General features: G+C 40.8%; 1 protein-coding gene across 8 annotated transcripts in view; it reads left to right on the top strand.

The window, feature by feature from the left end:
* Nucleotides 1–24,872, top strand: part of Ncoa1 (nuclear receptor coactivator 1) — a 243,930-nt gene that overhangs the window by 204,739 nt on the left and 14,319 nt on the right. For all 8 annotated transcript variants that reach the window (XM_087553090.1, XM_087553088.1, XM_087553093.1 and 5 more), the window contains exons 14-19: nucleotides 3,691–3,808; nucleotides 5,778–5,946; nucleotides 6,150–6,464; nucleotides 9,431–9,532; nucleotides 17,874–18,276; nucleotides 24,356–24,527. In XM_087553090.1, the coding sequence (XP_087409216.1) occupies nucleotides 3,691–3,808; nucleotides 5,778–5,946; nucleotides 6,150–6,464; nucleotides 9,431–9,532; nucleotides 17,874–18,276; nucleotides 24,356–24,527 (1,279 nt within the window). The remainder of the gene's footprint in view (nucleotides 1–3,690; nucleotides 3,809–5,777; nucleotides 5,947–6,149; nucleotides 6,465–9,430; nucleotides 9,533–17,873; nucleotides 18,277–24,355; nucleotides 24,528–24,872) is intronic.

Raw genomic sequence — 24,872 nt, 5'->3', positions numbered from 1 at the left:
TTGGGCAGAAGCCACCTCCTGAAAGAAGATCTGTCTCCCTGCAGTGCAGAAAGTTGTTAAATTATTTAATAACCTTTTTCTGCATTCACTCTAGCTAGTGAGGATACAGAGTTTCTCTTTGGCTAGATTTAAATTGATGAAATGAATGCTGAGCTGATGGTGGAGGACAGCCTGAATGACTGGAGCCCAGGAGTCATGGGCATAGCAAATCGTCATCTGAAAGAATAGCATTATGTGTGTATATGCAGAGGCTCTATTAGCTATCTTTGGGGGCTCCTTTTTTTAACTCCACTTTAGCTGCCTCTCTCCAAAAATAACCTTCGTTCTGTTTTACTTACACACACACTCACATGCACACAAACACACACACATAGAATATATGTACACACATACATGCAATACATATACTCATTTTTGTCTGTGGTGAGAAAACAAGCATGACTAAAAATAGGGGACCCCCCCCCACAACAAACAGAAAACTTGTGTATTTCCTAGCTTCTAAGGACTTTCTTCTGGCATTCTGAAAGAAGTCTAAAGGTTGAAGTCATCCTGGACAGACTTCCTTTAACCATCCAACCTATATAAACAAAACTTTTAAGTGAACCAAAGTGATTTTGGTTGTAGGTTTTATTGTGGTTTGTTTTTATTTATGCATGTTTGCCTGGACATCAGACTTAACACATGAATCTCTCTCCATTCTTTTGGGGGTTTAGTTTTATATTTTTTAATTTGAGACAAGGCAGGCTGGCCTTAGCTTCTCATAGGCATATGCCACCATGTCTAGCTATTTTGACAATATTTTATCTAGCTTATTCTCTTAGCATTTTCCATCAAAACCAGTAAAATAAGATGCTGTGTCCTAACATCAGTTAGGTAGCCTCTTACTGCAGTACTTGGCGGTGATAGTAAGAGCCGTGTACATCTTGTCAAGATGAAATGATTAACTTTTTCTGGGCTGCATTTCTTAAATGGTTGGTGAGCAGAGCAGCCAGGCAGCCTTAGGAAGCCTGTGACTGCCAACCTGACGGCTCCCGAGAGAACTCAAGAGGGAATTTCCCGGCACTGTTTTAGTTGTATTGTTTGTTAGATCTTTCGGAATCCTACAGGACTTGATTTTTATACCCTTTGCCCCAGTTGGACTTAAGTTTAATTAAAAGTTATAGTTGCATGCATTTATATAAAGGAAGTGTCAGGCTGGACAGTTGCCTCTGCAGTTAAGAGCACTTGTTGTTCTTGCAAAACACCCAGGCTCAGTCCTAGCACTTACATGTCAGCTCACAACCATAAGTAACTCCAGTTCTATAAGATATGGTGCCCTTTTCTGGCCTCCAAGGGCACCAGGTGCATACTCTAATCGTGTGTCTCAGTTACTATCCTGTTGCTATGGAGAGACATGATGTCCAAGGCAAATCTTACCAAAGGAAACATTTAATTAAGGGTTATCTACAGTTTTGGAGGGTAAGTCAATGACTGTGATGGCAGGAAGCAAACAGACATGGCACTGGAACATTAGCTGAGAGCTTTACATTCTGATGTGCAGGCAGCAAGCAGAGAGAGGAGGGGGTGAAGACTGGGCCTTTGAAACCTCAAAGCCCACCCCCATTAATATACCTTCTCTAACAAGACCACACCTCCTAATTCTTCCAAAAGAGTTCTACTAACTAGGGACTAAAGCCTTAGACATATGTGCCTATGCCCCAGACCATCACTGTATACATAAAACTCCCCAAACACTCACATACATAAAAATAAATAGGTCTTTTTAAAAATTCATCATCAGGCTGGGGGGGGTGTGTGGCTCAGTAGATAAAGAGCTTGAGCCCAGATCTGGTGCCAGAGAGAAGATGATAGATCCACAGAAGGCTGTGACCAGCCAGTCTAGCAAAGTGATACACCAGGTCGTGAGGAAGCTATCTTAAATAATGATGATTACGAGCATGGGCTGCTCCCAGAGCTTTGATTTGTAGTAACCACACGACAGCTCACGAGTGTCTGTGACTCCCATCCCAGGGAATCTGGCCCCTTCTTCTGGCCTCTGAACTGAGAGCACACTCAGTACTGAGACATATGCATAGTCAAAACACTCATGCACTTTTTTTTATTAAAAATGACGGAGGTAGGAGGGATAGTGGAGACACCCAAAGTCAACCTCTGAGCTCCCGTCCTACAGAGTTGAGTATGTATATACACACATGCACATATAATCACAAATACACTGAAAACAACGAAAGTAAATGTGTGGTTAAGATATTTTAATGTTAAAAATAAACCTCGTGCGTTTTGTATATTTTTAGACGTCCTCAAATCTACTCATTCATAATTAAAATGCAGAACTTGGGGTTTTGGTTTTGGTTTGAGACAGATCTACCTATGTACCTCAGGCTGGCCATGAACTCATTATACACACCAGCTCACCTTAAACTTATGGCAATCCTTCTGCCTCAGCTTCTTGGGTGCTAGGATTACAGGTGTCCAACATTGCCAGAAAGTGAAATTCTACTTAATTTCCTCTTAAAACTTCCAAGGCCTAGAAGGGGTATACAGCTCAGTGCCTAGCATTCATGGACACTGGCTTCCATCCCTAAGACCACAAAAGCAGCAAATTCCAAGGCCCTTTTACTTTTTAAAAAGTTGTTTTAGTTAGCTAGATCTGCTGTAACAAAGCATCACACATTTTTCTCTCAATCCGGAGGCTAGGAATCCAAGGTGTCAAAGGAAGGTTTCTTCTGAAGTCTTTTCCCTTTATCTTGAGAATGCCACCTTCCCTCTGTGCTGTTGATGTCCTTCTTGACTTATACAGACTATAACTTTAGCTATAGTGAAGTAGGAGTCACAGTAATGGCCTATTTGCAACAAAACCCTCATCAAAGATTCTCTCTCCAGTTAGTCATGTTTTGAAGTCCTAGATGTTAGAATTTCCACATGATGAATTTGGGGAGAAGAGCACAATTTTGACCATACAATGATGGATTAGAGTGTATTCACTTTAGAAATTACAAAGAACCATTATAAACAGAAAAAGAATCTCACTTGCTACTTAATGTGAACCACAAAGATACACAAGGAGCGCCTCCTAGAATTTTCTATCAGTTTTTATGTGTTAATAGGGACAGAATCTAGGCAAATAGAGTGTCTCGGAACCTTCTTTCTTCTTCTTTCTTCAACAGCACACTGTCAGTATCTATACCTAACTCCTCAGTCCCAGAATGTCTGGGATTTTAGTCTTCTCTAATGTAAGTAGTTTACGGATAGCCATAACACTTTCAGAGAGCTGCTACATAGGGCTGGAGGGATGGCTCCGTGGTGAGAGCACTGGCCGCCCTTCCAGAGGCCCTGAGTTCAGTTCCCAGCACCCATAGGTGGCTCACAACCATCTGTAAGTTCAGTCCCAGAGGATCTGGTGCTCTCTTCTGGCCTCTTCAGGCACTGTGTGCATGTGGTACACAGACATACTTGCAGGCAAAACACGAAATAAACTAATTTTTTTAAAGCTGCTGCAGATAATTTTTTTAAAGTGCGTATATTTTTTTCTTTGGTTCCAAACCCATAATCCAGCCTGGTTTTTTTTTTTTTATCTTGAGTATCATAAGTAATACTTTATAGGGAACTCCTACTCTCCTGTATAGTGTATTACTTGTGAAATGCTACCTTGTCTTCCTTTGTGACAGTGAGCCTTTTCTCTTCAATCAGGATTGCCTGAACTAGAATTAGAAGCAATCGATAACCAGTTTGGACAACCAGGAGCAGGGGATCAGATTCCATGGGCAAATAATACTGTGACGGCGATAAATCAGAGTAAACCAGAAGAGTAAGTAAGATGCTTCCTATTTTATACACTGTCAGCTACCAGCTTCTAAACCAGAACTACCCTCCCCAGACTGGATTTCAGTGTGCACCAGTAATTTTGAGCTATAAATCAACATGAGTGCTTAATTAAAAGGGAGGCATGAAATGATGTGTCGAGCTTAGATGGAGCAGAGCGTTTACTGCACGACCACAGGCAGGTCTATTTGTAATCGCCATCAGACTGGTGTGGTGTGCACGCCGCGTTCTGCCTCCCACCGCTTGTATTGCTTTGCTGCCCATGTATCCCTGTGGATAAGCCGGCCTTCCTGGGCCAGTCAGGTTGCCTTCAACTCTCAGCTCTGGGTCATTTTTTCCACCATTTGTCTATGTTCAGAGCAAGATCTGTAAGGAGAGCAAATATCTGCTCAGTGTTCCATCTCAGCGGGCTGTAATTTCCTAACTTACAGGCCTCTGGGTTTCACAGCACAGACCACATCTCATCCATGCCATTCAAGGGAAGAATTAATATATTTAGGAACCTTTCTGAACTGCTTTCCCTTTTCTTTTCCCAGAAGAATAATTCTTTGTCATATTGCTCATGTAATAATATTTTATTATTTTATATATATAATTTTATACATCAATTAATGTCCTCTTGGATTAGACTACATGAATTACTCAGTGAGCAATTTGGTGGGGTTTTTGGCTGAACTACTAGCATGTTAATGTTTTTCAACTTAACTTCTTTTGTATATAATAGTCACTTTATATTATGAAATAATTTCTTCAATTTTGAAAGCATAAAATAGATTTGCTGTTTTGATTGTGATTCAGTCATAGTATTTAATGATATTCATACAGTCAATAGGATAAGAATAAATCTTAAGGTCTGGCAACATGGCTCACTGGGTAAAGTGCTGCCCGCCACACAAGCATGAAAATCCGACACTGAGTCCCACAACCTGAAAACGGGGGATGGGAGGGGGGATGAACGAAAGAGAAAAGAGAGGGAGGGAGGGAGGGAGGAACACACAGACACAAACACTTGCACACACATGCCTGTGCGTGCACACACCGCCCACACACACAGAAAAGAATAAATCTGAAAAATAAATTAGCGGAATTTTTTGGCTTTTACTTTTATTAAGGACTCTTTACAGAGCTAGGGAGTTGGTCCAGCAGTTAGGAGCCCTTTCTGCTCTTTCAGAGAACCCAGGTTTGGTACCCAGTACCTTTAACAGGTGGCTCCCAAACACCCGTGACTCAGTTCCTGGAGATCCACCACCCTTCTCTGACGTCTCCAGAAATCTGCTCAATCATGGTGCACACACATATACTTATGCACAGATGCAGACACTTAAAATGAATATATACGCCTTTTAAAAAGTGTTTCTCCTCTCAATTACATTTAGTTCATTTTCCAGGGTATTTTCTTTAAGCTAACAGGAAGAATATGGAAATTTCTCAGTAGTTGACAAAAGAATGGAAATTGTGGTCAAACTGTGCATTAACTGTTGTTTTGTGCCTAGGAAGGTGGCTCAGCAGGTAGACACTTTTGTATAGGTTTGAGGACCTGAGTTTAGATTTCCAGAAATCAGTAGATACAAGTGTGCCAACATGTATCTATAATCCCAGGTCTGGGAGGCATAGGTGAGAGGCGCTGGGCGCCCAGCCAGTTTAGCCAATTGGTGAGCTCAGAAGCTAAAGTGAAGAGCTACAGAGGAAGGCATCTTAACATCAGCCACTGGCTTCTCCTGAGCACATAGGAGAGTATATACCCAGGCCCACACAGACACAATGCAAATGCATCCAAAACATGTTCTTTGGATCTCTGCACACTGATTGTAGGGCATTTCATTGTACTAGAACTCATTGCCAACATCGTAACAGAACTTGCTAAAACCAGATTTGTGCATATATGTATGTATATGTGTTTACATTCTTAAAATTGAATCATTTTCTCCTGCCTTTCTCACCTTCTGCTCCCATAGCCAATGTATTAGCTCACAGTTGGATGAGCTCCTCTGTCCACCAACAACAGTAGAAGGAAGAAATGATGAGAAGGCCCTTCTGGAACAACTGGTGTCTTTCCTCAGTGGCAAAGATGAGACGGAGCTGGCCGAGCTAGACAGAGCGCTGGGGATTGACAAACTTGTACAGGTGCTTGTTCAGACGGTGCCTGGGTGGCCACCAGAGTGATTTCTAAGCAGTGGTTCCTTTGGGTGACGAGCTTCTGAAGAGCATGAATTCAGAATTCTAAGTCCTGCTAGAGATGACTTCTCCCACATACAAATTTCTATAGACACACATGGGTTGCCAGAACTTTGTTTATATATACATTGTTGTGGCTTCTTTCCTTACAGGGAGGTGGATTAGATGTATTATCTGAGAGATTTCCACCACAGCAAGCAACACCACCTTTGATGATGGAAGACAGGCCCACCCTCTATCCCCAGCCATACTCGTCTCCTTCTCCCACCGCCGGTCTCTCTGGCCCTTTCCAAGGCATGGTCCGACAGAAGCCTTCACTGGGTACTATGCCGGTTCAAGTAACACCTCCTCGAGGAACCTTTTCACCCAACATGGGCATGCAACCCCGGCAGACTCTAAATAGACCTCCAGCTGCACCCAACCAGCTTCGGCTGCAGCTGCAGCAGCGGCTACAGGGGCAGCAGCAGGTGAGTGCTGTCCTCTGGGGCTCATTCTTCCCCAAGGTTTGTGCCAGAGTGCTCCATGACAGCACAGTCACTACGCCAAAAGTGTCCACTCCATTTCCAGATCTCAGTGAAAGATCCAACAGCCATCCTGGGTCTGCTAGGATACGAGGAAGCGACCCTTTCACTAAGGAATGCTGATTGCAGCAGAGCACTTTGAAACCTACAGCTTAAAAGGAATATAGACTTTGTGCTTTGAGATACAAACAAGTTTTAGATTAGATATCATGTAATTACTAAATTAATAAAGAGAACTGTAACTTAGTTTATAAATTGGATTTACTGAAAAAAAAATAAATCCAATTGGGTTGTTAAGAAAAAATAAAATGTATGTTATTTGAAGTTGGTCAAATTGAAATCTGGTGATAATATGAATAAGAGAAAGGATACATATTGGAGGTCTGGGAGTTAAACCTCTCAGACAAGAAATGAATCTGTGTGGTGCTGTAACCATTTAAGATGGTATTAGGAACAGACGGCCATGAGCAGATGGTGTAACACACCAGCTCTGAGCCTCTGACTGGCCTGGAGGCTGCCGCTGCTTGTTACCAGGTTTTCAACTATACTTGTGTATTTCTTTGAGTTTCTAGAAAAGCATTTGAAGAAATTGGTTAGAGCAGCATTAACTCAGGAAGAAAACTAAATAAGAAGATACACTAGAAAGCTAGGACAATGGTAGAGGGCATTTCCAACATTCTCACAACCCTGTCTTCAACCCACGCATCCTAGAAAAAGGAAGGGTCTCGTGGCTTAATGGCTATAAGAGTAATGGATTCCGACTGCAAAACTAGTCAGATAAATTCCTTTACCTCATAAAGAAGCATGTGCATCAGTAAGAGACTGTAACACTCTTAGTGCAGTGCCTGGTATATTGTAGCCTTTAATGAGAACTACCGTATTGCCCATGCTATCCTCAAACTCAGAATTCTCCCTCATCAACCAACCAAGAGTCAGAACCCACTGTCTGCCAGAGACATTGGATCACATCGCAAGCAGTGTGTGCTGAATGCTAAGTCAGAAGAGAAGAGATGTGCTTATATGCTCAACTCACAGCTGCAATTAAGGAGCTGTGGCCTCAGGTTAAAGGTTCAGTGAGCAAGGCCCAGCAAGGAATGAGGTTAGGTCCCCGAATTCACGAAACTGCTTCATATTCAGTTCAGGAAAAAAGCTGAGTTTCCTTCAAGTCGTTCCAAAAGTGGCACAGGGCTGATGGGCATAGCTGTGAAGATTACACAGACGTGAGGGGCTGCAGAGGGAATGTCTTTGCTCTGCTTCCTTTACATCTCTTAGACGCTTGTTCACAGCGGGAGTATTTACCGCTCAGGAGACAAAATGTTGGTATATATGTGTCATGTCCATAGTCTTCTGAGAGTTCTGCATACATAGGCTTGGGTACCAGGAATCCCTTTATTTTTAAATGATTGTGAATGTTTTATCTTATTCCACAAAGCTTCGGATTTTTACTTTATCATTTATATTGTATTAATTTTTCCACAAAGTCTGTTTTGTTTTGTTTTGTTTCTGATCTTCTGGGAGTCAGAAAATAAATAAATCCAGAATTCAGAGGTAAGCCGTTAGGCAATAAGAAACTTAATCACTGCTCACAGGGCTTTGGGTTTGCGTGAGTGTGTGTGTGTGTGTGTGTGTGTGTGTGTGTGTGTATGTGACACTAATAGGCTATCTCCTTACATAGAGTTCAATAAAACATATCCATAATTATCCATTTGTATAATTTATAATTTATGAACATCAAGTAGCACAGAGCTGAATTTCATGGCATATGCCTGCATTACCCACTACTCAGAAAACCAGTGCAGAAGGATCATCAGCGCCAACAGTTTAAAATCAATCTGGGTACCATAGTAGACCACAGTATAGCTCAGGGGAGGAGTGCTCCCGAAGCACCTGTGAGGACCAGTCCCCATCACTGCGACAACAGTAATACAACAACAGAATAATGTAGTGTTGACGTTATTGTTACTGCTATCAGATTATTTGAGGAAATTTAAGAATGTAATCCACAGGTTATTTACAGTAAAATCTTCCAGGTGACTTTATTGTTGTCTGATAAAGTAAAGGGACACATAGCCCTGTAACAGTAGCTTGATCCAGACTGGCCTTCCAAACCAGCATCCCACAGGTTATTCTTGGAGATCAAATTGATGGCTGTAAATAAGAAGAAGAAAGGTTTGTGATGAACGAATCGTAGGCTGCCCCTTCTCGGAGATAGATGCACAGTGTGCTGCGGCCAGTTAAAAGCGCACAACGTTACTGCAGTAAATGGCTGTCTCACCTTATGTAAGCCTCACTCCCAGTACTTCCTACAGCACAGTTCGCTATTTTCCTGGCACATCTATTAATGTCCCACAGAACAATGTGCTTTGGAACAGCAATTTGGGAAATGTGGGTCTAAAGTGATTACTTCTTCTAGTTAAATAAATAATCCATTTTCTCAGAGCACATTTGTTTCTTACGTAATTCTCTCTGGCTAGTGAGATCATGTTGGATGTTCCCCAAGTCTAGTTTCAGATGCAGTGGGAGTGCCGTCAGGCCTTGGCTTCCGTGTACCCCTGTCCCCAGCCTCCCTCACAGTCCTTACTTCAAACCTGCTCCATCCCAGTATTATAAGACCTAAAGTTGTTTCTTTTCCTGTAATATCATACTTTCCTGAAGTAACTATTCCCATGCTTTCAGAAGCACACTGATATTGTATGTGTATATTTACGTGTATATCCTACCTTTAAATGTTCCAAAAGCAATGATTATCTGATAAGGAGTGGGAGTTATTAGCCCTTTGGCAAATTGAATGGGAGATGTTCGTAAGCCTCACTACTAAAACTTTTCAATAATCAGTAAAGTCTGTGTTACTTTATAAGGCCATGCCATGTTTAGCTGTAAAAGTGATTCTTCCTTGTCTCCATTTCCCTTAGTTGATGCACCAAAACCGGCAAGCTATCTTGAACCAGTTTGCAGCAAATGCTCCTGTTGGCATGAACATGAGGTCAGGCATGCAGCAGCAGATAACACCTCAGGTGAGCAGAAGCCAGACGTTGGTAGAGCTCCTCCAGGCCAAGCGCTGTGTCTGAGTGTTGACTTGAGTGTTGCTGGGATGCCTGAGAGCTCAGCTGTAAATGATCCTCCGGTGTGCATTGCTTGTGGAGTGAGTTAGCCTACTCGTGACGCTGTCTCATAGCTCGTCTAACGCCAGAGAGCGGCGCTTCTTTTTACTCTTTCTGTCATTGTTTCATGATACTGGACGGTCAGGAGAAACTATGACCCTGGTGAGCAGAAACAGCAGCACTTTCTAGGTGTTTATTACAAAACTATTGCTATAAACCAGAGTCGTGGAATTTTACACTTAATCATAACTGGATAAGATGGTACGGAGTGGACTTGCCTCATCTGTGTTCTGACGGCTGCATATGCAGTGTGGCATGTATGTATGCACACACATGTGCAGTAAGACAACAAACATTTTAAACCGGAGGAATTCTGGTGTGCAATCCCAGCATTTAGGAAGCTGAAGCAGGAGGATCCCAAGTCTAAGACCAGTCTGGGATATGTGGCAAAACCATACTCCAACACACACACACACACACACACACACACACACACACACACACACACACACACACACATACACATATACACCAAAACAAACAAATGAAAAACAAACAAATTTGGCCGTCCTTCTGAATGAGATCTAGCATTCACTTCCATATATATTTTAATGTTTTTGCTTCAACAACTTAAAGCCAAGTTGATATAAATATTTAAGAGGTAAGAACTGTAAAAATGAGCTGGAGAGATGGTTCAGTGGATAAGAGTTCTGGCTGCTCTTCCAGAGATCCCAAGTTCAGTTCCCAGTACTTTTATGGTGCCTCATGACTGTCTGATCTCTAACAGGATCCTATATCCTCTTATGGTGTGCAGGTGTACATGCAGCCAAAGCATAGCCATATACAGAAAGTATATAAGTAAGTCTTTTTTTAAAGTGGATATTAGCCCGAAAGCTCGAATTACCCAAAATACAATCCACAGACCACATGAAGGTCAAGAAGAAGGACGACCAAAGTGTGGATGCTTCAGTTCTACTTAAAAGGGGGAACAAAAATATTCATAGGATGGGATAGGGGAGCTTATGTCCAAGAAACTGGGAAAGAAAATATTCATAGGAGGGGATATGGAGGCAAAGTTTGGAGCAGAGACTGAAGGAATGGCCATTCACAGCCTGCCCTACATGTGGCCCACATATATACAGCCATCAAACTAGATAAGATTGATGAGACTAAGAAGTACATGCTGACAGGAGCTGGATGTAGATGTCTCCTGAGAGGCACAGCTAGAGCATGTCACATACAGAGGCATTTGTACTGAGAATGGGATCCCCACTGGAGGAGTTAGAGAAAGGATTGAAAGAGCTGAAGGGGTTCGCAACCCCATAAGAACAACAATGCCAACCAACCAGAGCTCTCAGGGACTAAACCACTACCCAAAGAGTACACATGAACTGACCCAGGGCTCCAACTGCATATGTAGCAGAGGATGGCTTTATTGGGCATCAATGGATGGAGAAGCCCTCGGTCCTGCCAAGGATGGACTCCCAGTGTAGGGGAATGTTGGGCAGGGGGAGGGGGGGTGTGGATAGGGAGGGGAACACCTTCATAGAAGAAGGGGAAGGAGATGGGATAGGGGGCTTATGTCCCAGAAACTGGGAAAGAAAATAACATTTGAAATGTAAACTAACAAACAAAAAAACTACAAATAAAATAAAATAAAATTCCCATAACAATCCTGTGTAGTATGTACAGGTACATGATAAAACAAAACAAAACAAATAAGATCACAAGAGAAGTAAATGGAAACAGCTATTTTAGATCATTACGCAGCACAATACTACCTTAGGCATCATGGGCAGTGGCTTACGCTAGTGAGGTAGTCAGATCAGCCTGAAGTCACCTCTCACTTGTCACTTGAAAAGCAACATGGCACATCAGTAAAGCCTTCTTTGGAAGGTGCTGTTTCAGCACAGGCATTGATGAAGCATATGCACAGGTCCTTTAAAATGAAATCTGCCAACTACATGCTGTCCTCTTTGGGAAAAATGAAATATGGTTCTCTGACAGAAATCGTGTGGCTTGCTAAAGTGGAGTCTGATTTCCTTATAACTTAGTTACTCCTACATGGGATTCGACACTGAGGTTTACTACTTTTAAAAGATCAAGAAACTCAAATATGGACTCGTGAAGATGCTCACATCTGGTTTTGTTTTGTTTTTCAAGACATGGTTTTTCTCTGTAGCCCTGGCTGTTCTGAAGCTCACAGGGATCTGCCTTCCTCTGCTTCCTCAGTGCTGGGATTAAAGGTACTTCCACTGCTCGGATCTGTTTTTTTAGATCTGTTTTCAAGAAGAACTTTATCCCTTTGATTAATGGTAGCTTCCTGTATTTGTCCCAAGTTTATTAAGGTCCATTTCATGAAGAGATTTTCAAGATTTATTTTGAGTGTTTTATTTTTTTGATTCTTTATTTTTATTTTATGTATATGTGTATTCTGCCGTCACCGATGTCTGTGGACCATGTACAAGTAGTGCCCATGGAGGTCAGAAAAGGAGGTCAGACTCCCTCGATACTACAGTTACAGTCAGTTGTGAGCTGTCATGTGGGTGCTGGGAATTGAACCTGGGTCCACTAGTCCAGTGCCCTTAACCACAAAGCCCTCACCAGCCCCTATTGTTTTGCTCTGTTTAAAAGACTTACTTATATACTTTCTATATATGGCTATGCTTTGGCTGCATGTACACCTGCACACCATAAGAAGACATAGGATCCTGTTAGAGATCAGACAGTCATGAGGCACCATAAAAGTACTGGGAACTGAACTTGGGATCTCTGGAAGAGCAGCCAGAACTCTTATCCACTGAACCATCTCTTCAGCTTATTTTTACAGTTCTTACCTCTTAAATATTTATATCAACTTGGCTTAAGTTGTTGAAGCAAAAATATTAAAATATCCCCACTTTTTCTTCTCTTAATTTGAGTGCATCTTGTTTTATGTGGAGGTCCTTGATCCACTTGGACTTAAGCTTTGTACAGGGTGATAAGAATGGATCCATTTGCATTCTTAACATGCTGACCTCTAATTGAACCAGCACCATTTGCTGAAAATGCTATCTTTTTTGCATTGGATGGTTTTGGCTCCTTTGTCAAAAATCAAGTGACTATAGGTGTGTGGGTTCATTTCTGGGTCTTCAATTATATACCACTGATCTACCTGCCTGTCTCTCTCTGTACCAAAACCAAACAGTTTTTATCACTATTTCTCTATAATACAGCTTGAGGACAGAGATGGGAATTCCCCCCAGAAGTTCTTTTATTGCTGTGAATAGTTTTCACTATCCTGGGTTTTTTTGCTTTTCCTAATTAATCTGCAAATTGCTCTTTCTAACTCTATGTATGAAGAATTGAGTTGGAATTTTGATGGGGGATTGCATTGAATCTGTAGATTGCTTTCGGCAAGATGGCCTTTTTTACTATATTAATCCTGCCAATCCATGAGCATGGAAGGTCTTTCCATTTTCTGAGATCTTTTTCAACTTCTTTCTTTGGGGACTTGAAGTTCTTGTCATACAGATCTTTCACTTGCTTGGTTAGAGTCACACCAAGGTATTTTATATTATTTGTGACTATTATGAAGGATGTCATTTCCCCCTCTTAGCCTGTTTATCCTTTAAGTAGAGGAAGGCTACTGATTTGTTTGAATTAATTTTTTATCCAACGACTTTGCTGAAGTTGTTTATCAGGCTTAGGAGTTCTCTGGTGGAACTTTTGGGGTCAGTTAAGTATACTATCATATCCTCTGCAAATAGTGATATTTTGACTTCTTCCTTTCCAATTTGTATCCCTTTGACCTCCTTTTGTTGTCTGATTTCTCTGGCTAGGACTTCAAGTACTATATTGAATAAGTAGGGAGAGAGTGGGCAGCCTTGTCTAGTCCCTGATTTCAGCTTCAAGTTTCTCTCCATTTAGTTTGATGTTAGTTACTGGTTTGCTGTCTTTGGCTTTTACTATGTTTAGAGATGGGCCCTAAATTCCTGATCTTTCCAGGACTTTTATCATGAAGGGGTTTTGAATTTTGTCAAATGCTTTCTCAGCATCTGATGAAATGATCATGTGGGTTTTTTTTCTTTGACTTTGTTTATATAGTGGGTTACGTTGATGGATTTCCATATATTAAACCATCCCTGAATGCCTGGGATGAAGCCTACTTGATCATGATGGATGATTGTTTTGATGTGTTCTTGCATTCGGTTTGCAAGAATTTTATTGAGTATTTTTCCATTGATATTCACGAGGGAAATTGGTCTGAAGTTCTCTTTCTTTGTTGGGTCTTTGTGTGGTTTAGGTATAAGTGTAATTGTGGCTTCATAGAAGGAATTTAGTAGTGCTCCATATGTTTCTATTTTGTGGAATAGTTTGGATAGTATTGGTGTGAGGCCTTCTAGGAAGGTCTGCTAGAATTGTGCACTAAACCCATCCAGTCCTGGGTTCTTTTTGGTTGGGAGACTTTTAATAACTGCTTCTATTTCTTTAGAGTTATGTATGGGGCTGTTATCTGTTCCTGATTTAACTTTGGTACCTGGTATTTGTCTATAAAATTGTCCATTTCCTCCAGATTTCCCAGTTTTATTGAATATAGGCTTTTGAAGTAAGATCCGGTGATTTTTTTTTATTTCCTCAGATTCTGTTGTTATGTCTCCCTTTTCATATCTTATTTTGTTAATTTGGATATACTCTCTGTGCCCTCTGGTTAGTCTGGCTAAGGGTGTATCTATCTTGTTGATTTTCTCAAAGAACCAGGTCCTGGTTTTGTTGATTCTTTGTATAGTCCTTTTTGTTTCTACTTGGTTGATTTCAGCCCTGAGTTTGATTATTTCCTGCCTTCTACTCCTCTTGGGTGTGTTTGCTTCTTTTTGTTCTAGAGATTTTACCTGTGCTGTCAAGCTGCTAATGTATGCTCTCTCCTGTTTCTTTTTGGAGGCACTTGGGGCTTTGAGTTTTCCTCTTAGCACTGCTTTCATTGTGTCCCATAAGTTTGGCTGTGTTGTGCCTTCATTTTCATTAAATTCTATAAAGTCTTTAATTTCTTTCTTTATTTCTTCCTTGACCAAGTTATTTAGTAGAGTGTTGTTCAACTTCCATGTATATGTGGACTTTCTGTCATTATTGTTATTGAAGATCAGCCTTAGTGCATGGTGATTTGATAGGATGCATGGGACTATTTCAGTCTTCTTGTATCTATTGAGGCCTGTTTTGTGGCTGATTATATTGTCAATTTTGAAGAAGGTACTGAGGTGCTGAGAAGAAGGTATATCCTTTTGTTTTAGGATAGAATGTTCTATAAATATCTGTTAAGTCCATTTGGTTCATAACTTCTGTTAGTTTCTCTATGTCTCTGTTTAATTTATGTTTCCATGATCTGTCCATTGATGAGAGTGGGGTATTGAAATCTCCTACTGTTACTGTATGAGGTGCAATGTATGCTTTGAGCTTTAGTAAGGTTTCTTTTATGAATGTATGTACCCTTGCATTTGGAGCATAGATATTTAAGATTGAGAGTTCATCTTGGTGGATTTTTCCTTTGATGAATATGAAATGTCCTTTCTTATCTTTTTTAATAACTTTTGGTTGAAAGTTGATTTTATTTAATATTAGAATGGCTACTCCAGCTTGCTTCTTCCGACCATTTGCTTGGAAAGTTGTTTTCCAGCCTTTTACTCTGAAGTAGTGTCTGTCTTTGTCTCCGAGGTGTGTTTCCTGTATGCAGCAAAATGCTGGGTCCTCTTTACAATATTCAGTCTGTTAGTCTATATCTTTTTATTAGGGAATTGAGTCCATTGATGTTGAGAGATATTAAGGAATAGTGATTGTTGCTTCCTGTTTTTTTCATTGTTAGAGGTGGAATTATGTTTGTGTGTCTCTCTTCTTTAGGTTTCGTTGCAAGGAGATTACTTTCTTGCTTTTTGGTTTCGTTGCAAGGAGATTACTTTCTTGCTTTTTCTAGGGTGTAGTTTCCCCCCTTGTGTTTAAGTTTTCCATTTATTATTGTTTGTAGGACTGGATTTGTAGAAAGATATTGTGTAAACTTGGTTTTGTCATGGAATGTCTTGGTTTCTCCATCTATGTTAATTGAGAGTTTTGCTGGATATAGTAACCTGGCCTGGCATTTGTGTTTTCTTAGGGTCTGTATGACATCTGTCCAGGATCTTTTGCTTTTCATAGTCTCTGGTGAGAAGTCTGATGTAATACTTACAGGTCTGCCTTTATATGTTACTTGACCTTTTTCCCTTACTGCTTTTAACATTCTTTCTCTGTTTTGTGCATTTGGTGTTTTGACTCTTATGTGATGGGAGGAATTTCTTTTCTGGTTCAATCTATTTGGAGTTCCTTGGGCTTCTTGTATGCTAATGGGCATCTCTTTCTTTAGGTTAGGGAAGTTTTCTTCTATAATTTTGTTGAAGATATTTACTGGCCCTTTAAGTTGGGAGTCTTTTCTCTCTTCTATACCTATTATCCTTAGGTTTGATTTTCTCATTGTGTCCTGGATTTCCTGGATATTTTGGGCTAGGAGCTTTTTGCATTTTACATTATCTTTGACAGTTGTGTCGATGTTTTCTATGGTATCTTCTGCCCCTGAGATTCTCTCTTCTATCTCTTGTCTTCTGTTGGTGATGCTTGCATCTTTGACTCCTGATCTCTTCTCCAGGTTTCCTATCTCCAGGGTTCTCTCCCTTTGTGCTTTCTTTATTGTTTCTATTTCCATTTTTAGATCCTGGATGGTTTTGCTCAATTCCTTCACCTGTCAAGCTGTTAATTCTTTAAGGGATTTTTGTGTTTCCTCTTTAAGGGCTTCTACTTATTTACTTGTGTTGTCCTGTATTTCTTTAAGGGAGTTATTTATGTACTTCTTAAAGTCCTCCATCATCATCATAAAATCTGATTTTTAAATCTAAGTCTTGTTTTTCCAGTGTGTTTGGATATCCAGTATTTGTTTTGGTGGGAGAACTTGGCTCTGATGATGCCAAGTAGTCTTGGTTTCTGTTGCTTAGGTTCCTGAGCTTGCCTCTTGTCATCAGGTTGTCTCCAGTGTTAGCTTGTCTTGCTGTCTCTGACAGTGGCTTGACCCTCCTGTATGCCTGTGTGTCAGCACTCCTGTAGACCTGTTTTCTTTCACCTGGTCTGCGAACAGAGAGCTCTGCTCTCTGGTATGGAGGCACTCCTGGCGACTGGATTTCAACTCTTGTCACAAGCAGAAACACAAAGGGTGCTGCGGCCGACTGCTCCTAGGTCCCTGTGCCCAGAGGGCACAGATGGCACTAGGTGATTTCCTCTTGGGTCAGGAATATGGGCAGAAAGTAGTTGTCTCCTCTGAGTTCTCAGAAGTGTCTGCTTGTCTGAGGGTCCAGCTCTTTCTCTTATGGGATTTGGGTGCAGGGATCTGTGGGTCCGGTTCAGTTCAGTTCCCAGTGATCTTATTTCTAGTTAATTAAATGATAATTTTTAGGCATTGAATCTTCCAGTTTGTAGTTTTCCCCCTTTTAGTGGCCTTTATAAGTTTTCCTAAGCATAAAGATAATACCTATGTATTATAATTTTGAGAAATACAGAAAATAATTATGAAATCACTTTCAATCATACTTTATTAATTTAAACAGAGTGTAGCAGTGAAGATAGCAAAGAAGGGAGAGGCTGTGTCTCTGTAGAGAAACAGGGACGTGCATTTATGGATGGAGGTGTAACTACCTTAGGGACTCAGCAAGTGCAGCTTCTCCAGCTTCCCTGAGGTCTTTATGCTTCTTAGTAGATTTCTTGTCCAGTATCACAAAACTACTTAATATTTACTTTGAGTTTCCTTATGTAGTTCTTTTTGACATTGATTTTTTTAATTTGAGTTTAAACAACTAATAGGTATTATCTTAGCATTTCTTAGCTACTTTGTGTCCTATAAAATGTACTAACGGGCTGGAGAGATGGTTCAGCAGTTCAGTTTAAAGTGCTGGCTGCTCTTCCTGAGGGTGGCTCACAACCAAGGGTAACTTCAGTATCAGGGGATCTGACGCCCTCTTTTGACCACAGCAGACTCCTGCATGTATGTGATATACATATGAAATAAATTTTAAAAAATAAATAAAATATAGTTATTTTTCTCCTGTGATTTTACTTATGCAATCCTCCATTTTGGCTTTGCTTGTAACATGCTGGTTTGCTACATTTTATTTTGCTTCATGCTACTGGGCTTTATCCTATAAGCATTCCAAAGCAGGTAGATGATTATAATAATTGTAATAAGTAAGATATCTTTCCTTCTTTGTAGCCACCCCTGAATGCTCAGATGTTGGCACAGCGCCAACGGGAGCTGTACAGTCAGCAGCATCGACAGAGGCAAATTATCCAGCAGCAAAGAGCCATGCTCATGAGGCACCAAAGCTTTGGGAACAACATCCCTCCTTCATCCGGACTCCCAGTTCAAATGGGGAACCCCCGTCTTCCTCAGGGTGCTCCACAGCAGTTCCCCTACCCACCAAACTATGGTACAAATCCAGGAACCCCACCTGCTTCTACCAGCCCTTTCTCTCAACTGGCAGCAAACCCTGAGGCATCCTTGGCCACCCGCAGCAGCATGGTGAACAGAGGCATGGCAGGGAACATGGGAGGACAGTTTGGTACTGGCATCAGTCCGCAGATGCAGCAGAATGTCTTCCAGTACCCAGGGTCAGGTAAGCGGTGCACTTGCTGTTTCCTGACACCGGTAGGGGCCACCCTGCTCTGCATGTGCTTCTGTTGCGTGCTTTGAGTCACTGCTGAAGAGGAAGGCTATAAGTAGTAAAGTCGAGCTTAGACTCCAGCCTCGGTCACCACTGAATGCTTGAGAGCTTTAACACTTTCCTCAGCTTGGCGGCTGAGATTAATAAGTTAGGGGATTTGTAAAGATTTCTGACTCAAACTTTTAATTTTATGTACAGAGCAAATTCACTTATATTTCTCTCCTGGATCCCTGTGAAATCTACTCAAACGAAGTCCTTCTCAGGTAGCAGGTTTTAATCCATTAACTCAGTCATTGGATAATGTTGTTTCAATAGTTTATATAAGGATAATCAATATTTACAAAGTGTCGCAGACTTCTTATTGATGATACCACTGGTAGCTGAATAAGTTGACTTCCTCCACAGTAACTATTCTGATTTATAGAAGCTTTATTTTTAATCTTTTATTTTCACTACTTTTTACTGTATCCTAGACCATGATCCTTTTTATTTTTTATCACTTTGAGAGTCTAAAAGCAGTGGGGATAATACATGCTTGATTAATCTATCATGCCTTCATCATGTTTATGCAAATTTAATGACCAATTCCTAAAAAAAATTAATAAAACCCTTGATTATATAAATGAACCAAACATGAGCTTTAAAGCTGCTTAGAAACAAATGCCATGAGAAGGCAACTGGAGGACACATGCAGGCAGCATGTGCCCAGCGTCGGGTCTCTATCTGCTATCTACATTTTCTTTCTTCCAGACCAGCTTTTGTGATTAACCAAAAAATAACTTTTATAAAAAGTAGGGTATTTTGTAAAGTCACCATTCATAATATAAGCAAAACCCAGAAGGTGGGCGCTGGGAGGAAGGCAGCTTTATCACTTTGCAAAGTGAAATGAAATGGTAGTTCTCAGTTCTCTGGTGAGCTGCTTGGGAAGAACATTATAAAAGTGTTAACCTTTCATTGAATAGCAAACAATGTTTCAAGATGCAAGTTGTTCATTTCTATTCTCTAGATTGTAAAAGAGCCCCAGCATGACAGCAGCCAGCTTCCGGGGCTTTGAAACCAGGTCTGAGGTTGATGGGAATCCAAGTTCCAGAAGAGATGGAGTGAGGGCTGACAGAGCAGTGTGGGGACAGCGGAAGGAGGGCGGGGCAAGACAATGAGGGGAGGGAGGGGGGAGGGGGAGGTTACGGTAACATAAGGAGTCACAGGTGCAAGGGCTTTTCTGAGTCCGCTTCATGCTTCTGTTTCTGTTGCCAGTAAATTTGACACACTGAGACCAGAGTTGCACCTCTCCGTCAGATTCTCTATGGCCAGCTTCTTCCTATTGGACTCTGCATACATAGCTGTGTCAGGGTAGGCAGTCAGCTGTAACAGTGTCCCATGCTGTGGGGGAGAAGGTGAAGACTGGAAAGCTGGAGATATGAAATGGCGGAGAGTGAAGGGGTTCTGAACCTTCCATTCAGTTCCACTTTGAATTTGAAAACTACTTTTTAAAATTCTCTTTGAAAATTATTTTAAAACTGGGGACAGGGACCTAGACAGATTGCTCAGTGGTTAAGAGCACTGGCTGCTCTTCTGGAGGACCCAGGTTTGGTTCCCAGCACCAGATGCTGTAAACCCACCTGTAACTCCAGTTCCAGGGGATCCAGGGCCCTCTTCTGGACTCCACTGGCACCAGGAACACACACAGTATATATCCATATATGGGGCAAAACCTAAAATAAATGGTTAAAAATATTTTTAGGTGATAGTATAAAAGGTCAGCACTAAAACAACAAAAACAAAGGCAACTGCTCAGACACACACATTGTTTAGAGCAAGTAGGCAACCGGGCTGAGGCGGCAGCACAGTTGGTAATAGTATATACGAGACCCTGGTGTTGTGTGAACCAGGCAGACTCATAGTCCTAGCACTTGGGAGGTGGAAGCAGGACCAGAAGGAAGGTCATTCTAAACCACATATGTCTTACAAAGTCAGTCTGGCTTATATAAAAGACCCTATCTCAAAAAAATAAAAAAGTAAACAGTATTGTGATGTACTTGGGTTCTCTTATTTGCTTATTTTAATCCTATAAAATATCATCCAGAGTATTTTGTAATCTTTTATCCTTTGGGATCCACCTTTTTTCTCAAATTATTTTATCACATATAAAGTTAACAATACATCAAACACAAAAAGACTGTAAGCAAAGAAAATTTTAAATGTAGAAGTTATGAAAAATCACCCACATTAACATGAAAATAATGTCAAAAACAAAAACGTACCCTCAGGAATCATAAATGAAGGAAAGATCTAAGTTATTTACCGAAGTTTGAGTTACATATAGAAGATGCACACAAAGAATGCATTGCTTTATTTATACCATATTTTTTTAAAAATAGTTAAGCTTTAAGTGAAAGTTTAGAAAATATACAAATTACAGCTTTCACAGAAATTTTAAAGTATTTTTAAAATTACAGCCTGTGGAGAAAATAAGAAGAGTAAGTTAAGTCCATCTCTGGGCAGATTGAGCACACAGAAAGATAAGGAGGGGTCAGTGAGAGGTCAGCACAGCGGAGTGTTCTGTACAGGCATCTGCACTGTGTGCGCAAAGACATAAGGACACAGCAGCGGAAAGCAGAGGTCAGCCTACATGTGAGGGTTGAGCGTTCACTTCTGTGCACAGGACGTGGGTTCAGCTCCCAGCACCCACATGGCAGCTCACAATGATAAAGTGGCTAGCTGTTTTAGAACAGTAACCAGGCCTCTTAACTCCTGGCCAGCCCGCCTCCCAGTTTCTAGCCCGCACCTCTAAATGTTTCTCCCAACTGTTCCTCCCTCTGTTCCCCAGCAGTCTGCTTTAACAGTTCTTTCTCCCAGTTTTCCCAGTACTAACAGCTCCAAACAACAGTTCTAGCCTCTGCTCAGCTCAGCTTCTCCCAACTCAACTATCTCTAACAATATCTTCTGCACCAACTGTCTTCTCTTCTTACTCTGCTAGCCCAATCCACTTTCTCTGCCTCAGCTAGCTTTTGTACAACCTATCCTGTCCCCAAAAATCCAAGAGGCAACTAACACTGAAGGTCATAGGATCAAGCAGTTCTGACACCTAAGAATTATTAAAGGGCCAGGCACATAAGGTAAACCACACTACACACAACTGTCTATTACTCCAGCTCCAGGAGACCTGACGTTCTCTTCTACTCTCTTAGGCACAAGGCATGCACATGGTGCAGATACATACTTGCAGACACTCACATATACACATAAAATAAAAATAAATCTTTTTTAAGAATATACATGACTTTCTGAAAAATACTTGAAAGAATTATACTAAATTATCAGCTGCTTCTAGACTTTTATAACTAACTTCATCTGTCTTGAAAAGCCTTCAGCTTTGAGATACAATTTCTTATGGAAACAAGTGAAAAGAAAGCACTAGCATAACAAAACATGAAAAGAAACACGTTTTTAAGGGCTTCTGTTGTAGTGGAAGAGTGACAGTGGCCATATTCCTTCTTCTTTGGGGGAGAAGCAGTGTCAGACAAAGAACAGGAGACAGCAGTCCTAGGGACTGGCAGAGCGCACTGCTGTTCAGAATCCAGCAAGAGTGGCAGGGACTGAGCGGCAAGCCTGAAGATTAGGAGAAACAGTGTTCAGAGTTCACATGGGGCCATTGTCCTTCTAACCAGCCTGGAAAACCTCATAACTCATAGGTGTCAATTAGAATATTGTTTTACCTCAGGTGGGCAAAATAAGTCCCAACCCAAATCTTGTTCTTGATTTCTCTAGGTACAAGACCCCTAAAGAGCTAAGGTTTCCATATAACCTAACCACAATGCAGACAGTAAGCTCGGAAACACTCAAACATCGTCTTAAAGTTATATATATATAAAGCTCCTAAAAGGTAAAATTCAGGAAATCTGAAGGTTGGCTTTTAAAACCACCAGGCAGGCAAAGAAGCAGAAAAATGTAGCCTGTAACTACCAAACCCAGCCCAGATTATTTGAGAAGACAAAGGGGACCTGCGGAGAGGAGACAAGAGGGGACAATAAAGGAAGTTAATATAATCCAAGTATATTGAATACAAACATAAAATGTCACAGTGAGGCCTATTATTTATATAATTCACACACACACACTAATAAAAATCATACAGATGTTAGAATGAGGTAGGAACTTTCATATTCAAAAAATCGTCACTTTGAGGAATTAGAAACTATGAATGTGTTCTGTGTGTTCAATAAATTAGAAGGAAATTTGAGCATGTTAAATAGATAAGATCCATAAAATAGAAATCAAACTTACAGTGAAGAGCATAGGTTAAAAAAATACAGTAAATAGTGGGAACAGCTGGTTAAACAGTTACATAAGAAGGGAATAATAACAATGGAAACTAGAATAACAAGAGGAAAGCAGAGGTGCCTGCCTTTAATCCCAACACTTGATTACCAGGGGCAGCAGGAGCTCCATGAGTTCAAGGCTGCCCTGGTCTACAATGTGAGCTCCAGGACAGGCAGGACTATAGAGAGAGGACTTGCCTCAATACTCTAATTGTGATGAGGCTGGCGAGATGGCTCAGCAGTTAAGAGCACGTGGTTTGATTCCCAGCACCCATGACCGTATCTCTCTCGTCTCTGGAGAGCCAGCACCCTCTTCTGGGTTCCATGGGTATTTCATGCATGTGGTGCACAGACATCCATACACATAAAAATAATAAATAAAATGCTCAGGGTTTTTTTAAAGCAGAGTAAAAAAATGCTAATAATTCATTTGAAATCGATCCTATTATTCACTGCAATCCAAAATTTCAACATTTTTTTAGAAAAATTGACAACTTCCCCATATTATATACTCTAATGTATATGGAAACTTACAGGACCTAGAGTAACCAAAACAGTTTTGTACAGGAAAGATAAAATTAGACAACTATCTAATTTCAAAGCTTATATGTACATACAGTGAGATGTATATCACTACAACAGAATAAAATGTCTATAAATAAAATACTATTTTTATACCAGTTTCTTCTTAACATAGTTTTATTGATGTCTGTTAATAAACATGTTTCTAAACTTAAAAAGGAATGAACACTGAGCTGACAAATGCTTCAAAATGGTTGAATCCCAAAAGTGCCATGCTAAGTGAAAGAAGCCAGGCACAAAAGACCAGATAGATCTTATGATGGTATCTTATGATCTATGAAGTCTGAAGCTTTAGCTCCACTGGAAGAGTGCTTTCCTAGTGTGCATAGGTCCTAGGTTTAACCCCAGCTTCACATGGCAGCATCCACACTTATAATCTCAGCAGTCAGGAGGTTGAAACAAGAAGGTAAGAAATTCAAGGTAACCCTTGACTCTGTAACAAGTTCAAGGCCAGCCTGAAAGTCTTCAGATGCTGTCTTAAAAACAAAGAACAGTTTATATGCAGATCTGAGTTTGCATGAATACAGACAGAGATTGTCCATTAGGAATAGGCACGGAGGAATCAGGTGGGATCCAAATGCCTAAGCTGCAGTGTGGTAATGGTTGGTTGCACGATTCTGTACATTCACTAAGGTCACTGAATATGGACGCCATGGGTGAGTTTCACCTCTATAGATACAGCTTTTTTAAAGAGGGAAAAGGAAGACAGAGCACACAGAGAAGCCTGGGAAGTAGTCTGATGATTTTGCATTTCACATATGGGTTTTTCTTGCCCAATTATTTTCCTTTCTCAAGTTATTTTTTATCAGATAAAAAATCTACTTTATATGTTTATTGTTTTTGCACTTGAAAATTCTTATTAGCAAAAAAATAACAGAAAAATATCAAACATAGTCCTACTGTACAAGTGAATATCCCAGCAACTAAAAGCCCTTCCAGACTTCGTGCTTGTTTGTCTACTTGTACTAAGATTTCCTGCAATGCTGTTAAGAGACCACTTTTCCTTAATTTCTGCTCTGTTAAAGAAGGCATTTCTAAGTGAATTATAGCAGGTGCTTTTGTTATTATTATTTTATGATGTTGATACATTTATGGTGTATTTACATCAATTAATGTGTGTCAATTTTCAGGACTGGTTCCCCAAGCTGAGGCCAACTTTGCCCCATCTCTAAGCCCTGGGAGCTCCATGGTGCCGATGCCAATCCCTCCTCAAAGCTCTCTGCTCCAACAAACTCCACCCACTTCTGGGTACCAGTCACCGGACATGAAGGCCTGGCAGCAAGGAACAATGGGAAACAACAAGTAAGGGGATGGTTTTTCTGTATGAAAACCCCTGGCATTCTGCAGCTCACAAGAGCAGCCATGCTTCCCTAAGGTGATTGTGTGTTCACAATCCAGGTAGACTGGTTACTACCACTTTCGTGATAGAAGGAACTGAATTTTGTTATCAGCAAAGGGAAATAGGATTGTTAATGCATGAAGCATCAATTCATCAGTTAGGCACATTTGTGCATTTACATTGTAAGGGTCTAGCGGCTCTGGCCTTTTTACCCCAGTCTTCACACACCTGAGGGATGAGGCCTGTGCCTATCAGTAACAACTTTTCCAGGACAGATGTAGAAAATATGTTGTTAAATCAGGTACAGA

The sequence above is a fragment of the Rattus norvegicus genome, chromosome 6 (genome assembly GCF_021556685.1).
Source record: "Rattus norvegicus strain SHRSP/BbbUtx chromosome 6, alternate assembly SHRSP_T2T, whole genome shotgun sequence".
Taxonomy (NCBI): domain Eukaryota; kingdom Metazoa; phylum Chordata; class Mammalia; order Rodentia; family Muridae; genus Rattus; species Rattus norvegicus.
The sequence above is the reverse complement of the archived record's forward strand: the minus strand, read 5'-3'. Positions and strand labels throughout refer to the sequence as shown.